The 12,976-nt window shown below is 38.6% G+C and overlaps 1 protein-coding gene across 2 annotated transcripts in view; it reads left to right on the top strand.

Annotated features, from left to right (window-relative positions):
* Upf2 (UPF2 regulator of nonsense mediated mRNA decay) overlaps positions 1-12,976 on the top strand; it is a 76,499-nt gene that overhangs the window by 15,884 nt on the left and 47,639 nt on the right. For both annotated transcript variants that reach the window (XM_048367409.1, XM_048367410.1), the window contains exons 4-7: positions 4,269-4,429; positions 8,526-8,723; positions 9,844-9,993; positions 10,742-10,845. In XM_048367409.1, coding sequence (XP_048223366.1) covers positions 4,269-4,429; positions 8,526-8,723; positions 9,844-9,993; positions 10,742-10,845 — 613 coding nt within the window. The remainder of the gene's footprint in view (positions 1-4,268; positions 4,430-8,525; positions 8,724-9,843; positions 9,994-10,741; positions 10,846-12,976) is intronic.

Raw genomic sequence — 12,976 nt, 5'->3', positions numbered from 1 at the left:
TATATTTTTAGTGTTGTATTCCCATAGAATGTAAGAAATTGTAGTGAAAGATGGGGTGTGTAGTCCAGGGTAGAATACCTTTTTCTTGTGCATAAGCCCATGGGTTTGATACTGAGCAATAACAAAAGCATTTTAAGTAACACTGATATAAAGAGATAATCTCTGGTCACATGTGTTGAATAATGTTTCAGTGCCTCACAGATTTATTCTTTTCTCCCTTTCCCCTTCCCTCTCTTCTCTTCCCCTCTTCCCCCCCTCCCCTGCCCTCTGTTCCTCTCTTCCTTCTTCCTTTCCTCTTTTTGTTGGAGATTCACCCCAGGGCCTTGCACTTAATAGGCACATACCTTCCTCTGAGCAGCATCCCTAACTTCCTCATGGTAATGTTCTTAAAAAAGGTGGCTCTTGTCTGTAATCCTAGCTACTCAGGAGACTGAGGTCTGATGATAGTGGTTCAAAGCCAGCCAGGGCAGAAAAGTCTGTAAGTCTCTTATTTCCAATAAACCACTGAGGAAAAGCCAGAAGTGGTGCTGTGGTTCAAGTGTTAGAGTACTAGCCTTGAGCACAAAGTGGCTCAGGGACAGTGCCCAGGCCCAGCGTTCAAGTTCTAGGACTGGCAAAAAGAAAAAAAGAAGCTACACATCTTTTCTGTGAGCTTCACCCTGCCATACATTTTAAATCATTAGAATCTGTAATGATTAGGGCTTTTCAATAATACCCAGGATTCTGTGATGGCTTATTTCTCTTCTGTAAGTCTTACATATATAGTATTTTGTGGATTTATACAGATGTTTAGTAAATATATATTAAATGATCATGTTAAAAGATACCTGATCATGTAAGTTCTGTTGATATCAGAACTCATCAATCCATTCTTTGGTATTAATATCTACTTAAGCAAGTGCTTTCTCCCTGAGAACTGTTTCCACTCAGTCACAACCTGAGTATTAGATAGTTTGGTAAGTTTGTACTGTTAAAGAATTTGCTCATGGAATACAATTGGGGTGTAAGGGTTATAGAATACCTCCAAACTTTTTAAGTTTTAGTTTTGTACCAGTAGGATGAGAGAGTGACTGGAGCCCACACACAGAACCATAATGAATAAATTTACTTTGAGTTGACAGAATGCAGAATCACAGGCAAATGTTTGAATGCGAGGTTGATAGTACAATAAGGACTGTTTATTTTCTGTTCTGATAATATAGTTATACTTGCTACTGCTTATACATGGGAAATTTTAGTATTGTAAGTCTTTGTAACAAAGTAAATGCTTGTGTTTCAAGTGACCAAATGTCAGAAATAAATTTACAGGTGGTGATATTCTGGGATTTTTTTTTTTTTTTTGCCACTCCTGGGGCTTGCACTCAAGGCATGAGCACTGTCCCTGGCTAGTACTCTGCCACTTGAGCCACATTGCCACTTCTGGCCGTTTTCTATATACGTGGTGCTGGGGAATTGAACCCAGGGCTTCATGTATACGAGGCAAGCACTCTTGCCACTAGACCATAGTCCTCGCCCCTATCCCTTAACATAATTTCCTTCAGAATGAGCTCTTAGGTTCTGTCACCTTTGATTATGTACTGCAAACATTTTGAAGTAGCTTACTCTTAAACACTATTTACTTGAATCTCTAATTTTTATTATTTATGTGCCAGTTCTGGGGCTTGGACTCAGAGCCTGAGCATTGTCCCTGGCTTCTTTTTGCTCAAGGCAGAGTGCTAACTCTGTCACTTAGGCCACAGCGCCACTTCTGGCCTTTTGTATATATGTGGTGCTGAGGAATCGAACCCAGGGCTTCATGTATATGAGGCAAGCATTCTTGCCACTAGGCCATATTCCCAGCCCTCTAATTTTTAATAGCTTTAAAAATTATCTTCCAAAATTTCTTACATTAGAACTTTTTTTTTTGGCCAGTCCTGGGCCTTGGACTCAGGGCCTGAGCACTGTCCCTGGCTTCTTCCCGCTCAAGGCTAGCACTCTGCCACTTGAGCCACAGCGCCGCTTCTGGCCGTTTTCTGTATATGTGGTGCTGGGGAATCGAACCTAGGGCCTCGTGTATCCGAGGCAGGCACTCTTGCCACTAGGCTATATCCCCAGCCCATATTAGAACTTTTAATACACAGAAAAAGCTGGAAGTAATGCTGTGGCTCAAGTGGCAGAATGCTAGCCTTAAACAAAGCAACCCAGAGACTGCCCAGGCTCTGAGTTCAAGCCCCAGGACTGGCAACAAAAAGTTCTGTTAGGCTCATTTGTAGAAATGCTAGTCACTTAAAAAAAGTGATTATTCTAAATAGTGCCTTCTTTTTATGGATGTGAATATTTTAAAATGTTTTGAATTTTGCTGAAAAATTTTAAAATTCAGAAACTTTTTGCTTGCAGTATTAGTTTGAAATAAATATTTAATAAGGGGAAAACGTTTCCTATGACAGTATTTTATAGTCTGGAATATTAGGTTTAAACTACTTTGAGAGAATGATGTTGTCTAATATGTAAGAAAAAGTGAAATTTTCTTGTATCAGACCATAATAGGCTAAATTTGAATTTAATGAATATGCACTGGTATGTTTATAATGGGAACTGATGTTCCTAAAACAGAAGATGTTATTATTTGGATTGTTACAGCATTTAAAATAAAGTTTATGTAGGTGGGAATAGGATAAAATAGGGAAGTTTGGAAGTTATCCAAAATAAGCCAGGAAGAGTTAATGTAGGCATGATTTTTCTACTTTATTTTCTGTAACTTTGAGAAGATAGCATCTCACAAAGATAACTCATTTTCTTCACAGTTTACAAGAAACTTCAAATTATAAGCGATTAAACTAATAATTACTTTTGAAGATGACTTAAATTCCAGTTGGCATTTTGAAACCTTTATTACATTTGCATATGGTTTATAAATTTCAAACATACTACCTCGTAATATTTAATATAGAACAAATTGGATCCTACTGTATAAATCTTAGCCATTTATACAAATACAGTTAGCCTTTTGACTATGCATTTGATTTTGTATTCGAAATAATTGGTGACCTATTGGTATTCTGTTGTAAAGTAGGAGTTGTATCCTCCAGCCTCAAGAGCTTGAGTTGGAGTAAGTGGTATGGATGCTCAGTTATTAATATTTGTGAAATGAGGAAACAACTAGTATTTAACACTAGATTGGGAATTAGCTATATAGGAGATGCAGGCTTTTTTAAAAGATTGTCTGGATTTAAATAATGGAAATTTAAATTTGAGAATAATTAATTCTGATTTTTGTTGTTGTTGCTAGTTCTGGGGCTTGGACTCAGGGCCTAAGCACTGTCCCTGGCTTCTTTTTGCTCAAGGCTAGCATGCTACCATTTGAACCACACTCCATTTCCGGCTTTTTCTGCTTATGTGGTGCTGAGGAATCAAGCCCAGGGCTTCATGCATGCTAGGCAAGCACTCTACTGCTAAGCCACATTCCCAGCCCCTGCTTCTGATTTAAAAAAAAAAAAATATGGGGCTGGGGATATGGCCTAGTGGCAAATATATATATATATATATATATATATATATATATTTTGGTCAGTACTAGGATTGGAATTCAAGGGCTTCAAATTAAGTTTAATTGGCCTTTTGCCACTTGAGCCCTACCTCCAGTCCTGCTTTTTTACTGGTTCTTTTGGAGGTAGAGTCTCCTGGACTTTCCTCCACCTCTATTGGTCTTGAACTGCATACTTCTGGACCTTATTCTCCCTAGTAGCTAGGATGATAGGTGTGAGTCACTACTCTTTGCCAAAATCTGCTGTTTCTGAAAAGTGACTTATATAGATGTCTTAAGTATTTTTGGTTAGCTATATATTTAGAGGAGTGTGGCATAACAAAACAAAATTTTTAATTGTTTTATAGTATTTTGTTAAATGTATGTATTGTGGAAGTTTAAAAGTATCTGATTCTTTTTATAACCCGTGCTTTGGAAATGAATTTATTTGAAAGAAATATTTTTGCTTAACTGTCACAGGAATGTATGGTTGTAACAGATATTAACTCTATTTAGTAGTATATTATAAATATGGTATTTCTGAAGGCCATACTTGATAATGTTTGAGGAAATTTAGTTACTTAGCTGATTTTGATTATACTCATTTAAATTTTTGATATATGTCTAGAATTTTTGAGGTGATAAAATTAATTTAGCATAAAGTACTGTGCACAATTTAATAACATTTCATACAGCATTTCCCATGTGACAACAGTGATCCCATCTGTTTTGATAAGCATCTCATTATTTTATCATTTGTTTATAGGCGTATTTTGCATTCTAAAGGGGAACTAAGTGAAGATAGACATAAACAGTATGAAGAATTTGCCATGTCTTATCAGAAGCTGCTGGCAAATTCTCAATCCTTAGCAGACCTTTTGGATGAAAATATGCCAGATCTTCCTCAGGACAAACCAACACCAGAAGGTAAGATGTCCCTAAATGTAATTAAAAAAACAAAACACTATCACATACTTGCCTTTAAGATATATCTATCACATATATATGTATATATACATATATGTGTGTATATATATATTTAAAATTTTTAGCTTTTAAAAATAGTTTCTTCAGGGCTGGAAATGTAGCTTAGTGGTAGAGTGCTTGCCTAGCATGCATGGAGCCCTGGGTTCAAATCCTCAGTACCACATAAACAGAAAAAGCCAGAGGTGGTTATATGGCTCAAGTGGGTAGAGTTCTAGCCTTGAGCAAAAGAAGCTCAAGGATAGTGCCCAGGCCCTGACCAGGCAGGACTGCCAAAAAACCCCACGAAAACCCAAAAAACCCAGATAATGAGAAAGGTAAATTGGATTTGGGGATTGTAATATTTATATATTTATCATTTTTCATCTTTATTTTTGTCTATAAATGTTACTGAGAACCTGTTTCTGTTTAAATTTTTTTTTTGTAAAACGTAGTTATACAAAAAGGTTTCAATTCCTCAAGTCAGACTGAGTATAATACATCTCCATACCCTCAACTTTTGCATATGTACATTGAATATAATGGCTATTCACCCCTTTTCCCCTCAACGTCCCCTTCCAACATGTTTCACCTTCTTAGTATTCATTTTGTTAATAGGGACCACCTGTCTATTTCTTTACTAAACATCCATTTTATAAAACACAAGGTTTCAACATGAACCCATCCTGAGTCTGAAATGTGACCTGCATGTCACAAATAGCTTCACAAAGCCAGGTGCAGGAGAGAACTGGCATGGGGTCTGGAGGGTGTGGTCTGGACCTTGGGCAGCATTAACATCATGAAACCAAAGACATCTTTTTCTTACATGTTTTTGGCCATGTTTCTCTGTGTATCTCTACTAAGCAGAAGCTTCTTGCTCTATTTCTCAACCCAAGGGTTAGCACAGCCTTAGTGGGAAAGGTATGTGTTAGCACAGCAGTTGCTCTATGCTATACTAGAAATCATCCATAGGCCAGTGGATGTGTGCTTTATAACCAATATGTTATACTTTAGCTGGATACCAATGGCTCATACCTGTCGTTCTAGCTGATCAGAATACTGAAATCTGAGGATTACGGTTTGAAACCAGCCTGGGCACGAAAGTCCATAAGATAAGATTCTTATCTCCAGTTACCAGAAAGCTGGAAGTAGAGTTGTGGCTCAAGTGGTGGTAGAGTGCTAGCTATAAGCATATATAAATCTCAGGGACAGTGTTTAAGCCATGAGTTCAAGTCCCATGACTGGCACCCCCTCAAAAAAATTGACTCTTACACAGAGTCTTTTACAAAAATGATACGTGGTATACAAATTTCTATTTTCAAATTTAGCACTACACGCATCAAGGTGTTTAAAAGACATGACAACTTGGTGCATAGGTACTCAGGAAAATAGGAGGCTTTTATTCTTGAGGGGTGCAAACTAGCTCCCAAAGTGTCTTGCAAGGACCCCCTCAAGAGACAAGTCTCCCAGGTCCAGGAACAAGACACAAATGTGCCCATGTCTCTGAAACTTCGCCTCAGTCTGTTTTGAATGCTATATTAGAGTGTACCTTAGATGCTTCATTCCCTTCTCCAAAGTCATCGGTGCTAACAGCTTGAAAGGAATCTGTCCAAATCTCTTATCTTTTCATATCACATACTAATTTGATTTTTATGAATACAGCTTTCTTGTTAATTTCGGTAAGATTGTTATTTTGTATGACTTCATTTTTCTTTGAATAATTAATGTAGTTTTGAGAGCTTGTATCAATTCATATAGAATTTTTTTTTTTTTTTTGCCAGTCCTGGGGCTTGGACTCAGGGCCTGAGCACTGTCCCTGTCTTCTTTTTACTCAAGGCTAGCACTCTACCACTTGAGCCACAGCGCCACTTCTGGCCATTTTCTGTATATGGTGCTGGGGAATCGAACCCAGGGCTTTGTGTATACAAGGCAAAGAACTCTTGCCACTAGGCCATATTCCCAGCCCCTAGAAATATCTTATTCCTATTAACACTTGACAAATATTACTTGTCTTATCCATTCTAGATGCTATAACAAAGTAGTATATTCAAGGTGATTTATAGACCGACATTCATTGACCATAGTTTTGCATGATCATGGCCTTAGCAGATGTGGTGTCTGGAAGCAACTTGTTCTCTGCTTTCTCGTTCAATCTTCACACATAGAACATGCTCACTGGTGAATATTTTTTTAGGATAGTGTCTTGCTGCAAACCTGTGGTCCTTCTGACTCTGTCTCCTAAATAGCAGGAATTGCAGGTGGTGTGCATTATCACACTTAGCTAGTATTTGAATTATTCTTACACAGTTTTGTTTTTTGTTTTTCCTCCTTCTGATTTGGAGACTGAACCCAGGGCTCAGTGCAGGCTAGGCAAGCACTCTATCACTGAGTTATGTCCTTGACACCTTGCATTGGCATTCAGATGGAGCCCTTAGGGGCTAATAATCTTCTCCAAAAGATTCCACTGGGGATTAAGTTTTAACAAGATTTTCAGGGGTCTGAAAACATTCAGTTCATAGCAATAGTGAAACATCTGTGGTTTGTCATTACCTTATTTAGGTTCTTTCCAGTTTTCTTCATTGCTACAGTGGATAGTCTTGTAAATCAAGGTTTACCTTTTCTTAGGTGAAAGACTCTTGCAGGAACAGAGATTATACTGATTTTTAATATTACTAATCTGTTACTCTAGTAAGACAGGAGCTGCTGCTTTTTTTCCCCTGGTACCATGTTCTTCTGGCGCTAGCTGTGTGAATTACTGTATTCCAGTACTCACCAGTTCTTTGTTAACTACTTGAGGATCCTAAATTGAATTCAATTCTGATCTTGTCTACCTGGAATTAGGCTTAATTCTCATAAATTAAGGGCCCAGACCCCTAAGACTGCTTCTGACTTAAGATGCCATGTGTAGCGGCCTCCTATACGTCTCACTGCTGAGCTATAAATCGTTCCAACGAACATCTACTTTGATTTGATAATTCACTAGAGTGGCTTACCAGAACTTAAGGAAACACTTTTAGTGTACCTGTATATTATAAAAAGATCGTGTTAAAAAAAACAAAAATTAAAAAAAGCAAAAAAAAACCCCACAAAAAACAAAACAAAATAAAAGATTGTGTAAAGGATAAAGATGAGCAGCTAGGTGAAGAGGTACCTGGGGCAAGACTAGAAGCCATAGCTTCTGCTCCTGTGGAGCTTGCATTGCACAGGTGTGCAACTCTGCATGTGGATGTGTTCTATCATCATCCTGGAAACTCATCAAATTGCTTGTTCAAGAGGTTTTATAGAGCTTAATCTCAACCCTTACCTTCCTGCAGTAGCCTCTGGTGTCCAGCCCATTCTGAAGATAAGTGTCCCATTCTCATTGATTTTTTTTTTTTTTTTTTGGCCAGTCCTGGGGCTTGAATTCAGGGCCTGGGCACTGTCCCTGAGCATCTTTTTGCTCAAGGCTAGCACTCTGCCACTTGAACCACAACGCCACTTCTGACTTTTTCTGTTTATGTGGTGCTGAGGAATCAAACCCCAGGGCTTTGTGCATGCTAGGCAAGCACTCTGCTGCTAAGCCACATTCCCAGCCCCTACTTAAAAGAAATTTAAGAGAAAAGCCTATTAATCCTGTGATACTTTCTGCTATAAAGATCTTATTTGTGACTTAATGTTAAAAATGGTCACATGAAACTTTTTAAGTGTTTTTTTTTTTTTTTTTTTCTTTTTTGGTGTTGGTACTGAGGCTTAACTCAGGGCCTGGGCGCTTAGCTTTTTTCCCCAAAGCCTGTGCTGTACTTCTGGAGCCACAGCTTCACGTCCCAGCTTTTTAGTGGTCTCACATACTTTCCGTTGCCAGGTTGGCTTCAATCCTGATTCTCAGATCTCAGCTTCCTGAGTAGTTATGATTACAGGCATAAGCCATTGCTGCCTCAAGTTCTTTGTTACTGGGAAGCTCCATTTGATTAGAACTCATCATGATTCGGTATCTATAAGATTGAAAAATAAAAATATAGTGTCATGTTTACTATGCTATATCTGAAATGGTGTCACTTACATGTGATTTATTTTATTATAGAGCATGGGCCTGGAATCGATATATTTACACCTGGTAAACCTGGAGACTATGACTTAGAAGGTGGTATATGGGAAGATGAAGATGCTCGAAATTTTTATGAGAACCTTATTGACTTGAAAGCTTTTGTTCCAGCCATCTTGTTTAAAGACAATGAAAAAAGTTGTCAGAACAAAGAATCTAACAAAGATGATTCGAAAGGTAAAGCTATAGAGGAAAAAAACTAACATTAAGTGTCTAGAAATCAGCTTCAATTTGTTTTAAAAAATGTTTAGTTTTATAATATGAACATTAAATAAATGACAGAATAATATGGAACAGATCACTAAAGTGGGGAGATTGATACACTTCACAGGTTGTACATTCAAGTTTGTGTGAGTTTGAATGTTTATTTTTTAGTTTGATGGTTTTACATATACAATACATGCATGGAATATAATTGAAATTTGTTATCATTATCTCTATGACCTGTCATAATTTGTCTCAGGTCGACCACTCCAAATATACCACATAGTACCTTTCCCTCCCTCCCTCCCTCCCTCCCTCCCTCCCTCCCTCCCTCCCTCCCTCCCTTCCTTCCTTCCTTCCTTCCTTCCTTTCTTTTTTTTTTTTTTTTCTGTTATTGGTTGTGGGGCTTGAACTCTGGGCCTGGGTGCTGTCCCTGTGTTCTTCAGCTCAAGGCTAGCATTCTACCACTTGACCCACAGCACCACTTCTGGTTTTCTGATGGTTAATTGGTGATAAGAGTCTCAGGCACTTTCCTGTCTGGGCTGGCTTTGAATTATAATTCTCAGATCTCAGCCTTCTGATTAGTTAGGATTACAGGTGTGAGCCACCAGCGCTTGGCTTTTCTTTCCTTTTTAGCCTCAGAAATGGACTAGTTTTGCCTTAAGAACAAGGGTTGCATTTTAAAGTTAGTTTTTTTTCTGAACATTCAGTATCTTAGCTTTTCTTTCTTTCTTTCTTCCTTTTTTTTGGGGGATGGGGGGGCAGTTCCAGGGCTTGAACTCAGCCTGGGCACTGTCCCTGAGCTCTTTTGCTCAAACTAATGCTCTACCACTTAAGCCACAGTTCTACTTCTGGCTTTTCAGTGCTTAACTGGAGGTAGAAGCCTCAGAGGTTTTTCTACTCAGACTGGTTGAAATGTTAGCTTTTTTTTTTCTATCAGCAATTCAGTGTGACTTTTAGTTCAGATATGTTTGTTGTTTGCTTTACTTTTTATTTTTTTATGATGTGAGTAATCAAAACTCCTCATGCACTCTAGGCTATTTCTCTCCCATTGAGCTATACCCCAGATTCCCATTCTTTTTTTAAAAAACAGAAGCAAAAGAATCTAAGGATAATAAGGAGGTATCAAGTCCTGATGATTTGGAGCTTGAGTTGGAGAATCTAGAAATTAATGATGACACTTTGGAGTTAGAAGGTCCAGATGAAGCTGAAGATCTTACGAAGAAACTTCTTGATGAACAAGGTGAAGATTGCACCATTTTCTAGTTTTAATTATTTTTTACAAAACCTCTTGCCAAAGAGTATAGATCTAGTTTTTAATTTCCTGTTTTTCTGTTGTTTTCTGGCTATCACTGTTTAGGAGTTTGATTTAGAACAAAACATTATTCAAGCTTGTGTAGCTAAAAGCTTGATTATCTAAAAATCTCGATATCTTATAAATATCTTAAGGTACTTATATTGTTTACATTATATGGGATGCTTGGTGGATAAAGATACTAGATTTACTACATTTTCTGAATAAGTTTTTGTCTGATGAGAAAAGTTTTCCTTCTTATAATCGATATATGAAAGATTCTAATGACTTGGGGGTGTGATTCTAGATATACCTAAGCTTTCTAAAAGTATTTTTTCCCCCACAATTTTAAGTGTAGCTCTATATAATCTAGTTCCCAAATTACTTTGAGTTAGGTGTTTGTTTGTTTTTTTGGCCAGTCCTGGGCCTTGAACTCAGGGCCTGAGCACTGTCCCTGGCTTCTTTTTTTTTTTTTTTGCTCAAGGCTAGCACTCTGCCACTTGAGCCACAGCGCCACTTCTGGCCGTTTTTTTTTTTCTGTATATGTGGTGCTGGGGAATTGAACCCAGGGCCTCACGTATACAAGGCAAGCACTCTTGCCACTAGGCCATATCCCCAGCCCCGAGTTAGGTGTTTTTATTCTTAAATGTTCTCTGTTTATTCTTGTAACCTATTGAAAAACTTAATTTTATATTAGAACAAGAAGATGAAGAAGCCAGCACTGGATCTCATCTCAAGCTCATAGTAGATGCTTTCCTCCAGCAGTTGCCTAACTGTGTCAACCGGGATCTAATTGACAAGGTATCTTTATCCTTCTGTAATTATACTCAAGCACATATATCTTGTACAAGTTTCTGGATTTGGAATATCATGATTTTCAGGTTTTGAGCTATGGAACAAACCATTTCTTCAAAGCGAGTGTTTTATGAGAATTTGTGTAAATCAATAAAGTTGGAGCAGATGTTCTATTTAGCAGTGGAACTGCCTCTAGGATCCTATTGGCTTGATACCTTTCCCCTTCACATGGGGATCCTTCAGATCGGAGAGTAGTGTTTTATACGAGAGAGGCCCTGTTGTTTTGCCCTCTCCCACTCCCTTCCCTCAGTTCTCAGGACTGAACCCAGAGCTTTAGGATTGCTAGTCAAGTGCTTTTATCACTGGAGCCACACCCCCAGCCCAGATGAAAGGTTTTTTTTTAAATTTTGTGCCAGGACTGGACTTTAAATTCAGGGCCTGTGCTTGCTATGTAGAAGCTATAGCAGTTGAACCCTATGCTCCAGCTCTTTTTGCTTTGTTTTTCAGAAAGGGTTCTGGATTTTTGCTAGACTAGCCTGGACTACGTACGATCCTCCTATTTGTATCTTTTGTGTACTTTGGATCGCAGATGTGAGCCACTGTACCTATTTTAGTTACTTTTTTTTTTTTTTTTATAAAGATATGGTCTTGCATTTTTCCCTGAGGCCAGCCTCAGACCAAGATCTTTCTACCTATGTTCTTCCTAGGTAGCTGGGAATACAGGTATGAATCACTGTGTCCAACTTATTTGTTATGATGGTATTTTACTAATTTTGTGATGGGACAGTCTTTGAACTGTGTTCTTTGCGATCTCTACCTCTTAAATTATAGCTGGAATTATAGACATGTGCCATCTTATGAAGTGAGAGGTTCTGAAAGTATTCTCTGGATTCCTGGTTCCATTCAGGTGTTTTCAAGGGAGGGGGGTGTTCTATAAAAATCACAACTCTTTTCCTAATAATATCCAGGTTTCCCTTCTCCCCTCTCCTTTTTCCTCCTGGTTTTGATGTCTGTTTGCAAAACCATAACAGCCCCTTTTACTTAATACTCTTGGTAAACACATAACAATGAGTGATTTTATTACATATCAGCCTTTGAGCATGCATTCTTTTACTCTCTCTTTTTTTTTTTTTTTTTTTTGCCAGTCCTGGGCCTTGGACTCAGGGCCTGAGCACTGTCCCTGGCTTCTTTTTGCTCAAGGCTAGCACTCTGCCACTTGAGCCACAGAACCACTTCTGGCTTTTTCTTCTTTATGTGGTGTTGAGGAATCGTACCCAGGGCTTTATGCATGCAAGGTGAGCACTCTACCACTAAGCCATATTCCCAGCCCCAGTCCTCTGGATCTTATTATTAACTTTATTGAGTAGCCAGGAAAACAGGTGTGAGCCATGAATGTCCCAGCTCATCTGTAGTTTTTGAAATATGGGTTGTATATTTTTTGCGTATGTATGTCAGTCCTGGGGCTTGAACTCAAGGCCTGGGCACTGTTTTTGAGCTCTTTTTGCTCAGATAAGCCATAGTTCCACTTCTAGCTACTTTGGGTGATTAATTGGAGGTAAAACTCTTAGCAGACTTTCCTGCCCAGGCTGACTTTGAACTGTGATCCTCAGATCTCAGCTCCCTCAGTAGCTAAGAACCACTGGTGCTGACTTTTTTGTTTTTAAAGGCATGGTTTGGGTTTGAACTGAGATCTTTGTGCTTGCTAGGCAGGTAGTTTACATCTTGCATCAAACTCCAATCATTTTCTGTTTTAGTTAGACATTTTTTGGCCTGGAGCTGTCTTTGAGTTGTGATCCTCCTGTCTGTGCCTCCTGTTTGGCTGGGGTCACAGGCCTATGCTACCATACCCAGCCCTGATTGTACTTTTTATATAGGCACTTGTCAAACATCTTATGTTAGGTCCTCAGGCCTTCCCCTTGAGTTCTGTTCTCAACACAAGGTTGCATTAAAAAAAAAAAAGTACATATTTTTAGATAGGTAAGGAGAAGAAGTGAGTGTGTGTGTGTGTCTGTGTGTGTCTGCATCTGCATGCAGTTACTAGGGCTTGAACTCGGGCCTTATGCTCTTACTGGTCTCTTTTTGCTCATGGCTGGCTCTCTCCCACTTGAACACAGCTCTACTCTGGCGACTTCTGGCT

The sequence above is a fragment of the Perognathus longimembris genome, chromosome 18 (assembly GCF_023159225.1).
Source record: "Perognathus longimembris pacificus isolate PPM17 chromosome 18, ASM2315922v1, whole genome shotgun sequence".
Taxonomy (NCBI): Eukaryota; Metazoa; Chordata; class Mammalia; order Rodentia; family Heteromyidae; genus Perognathus; species Perognathus longimembris.
The sequence above is the reverse complement of the archived record's forward strand: the minus strand, read 5'-3'. Positions and strand labels throughout refer to the sequence as shown.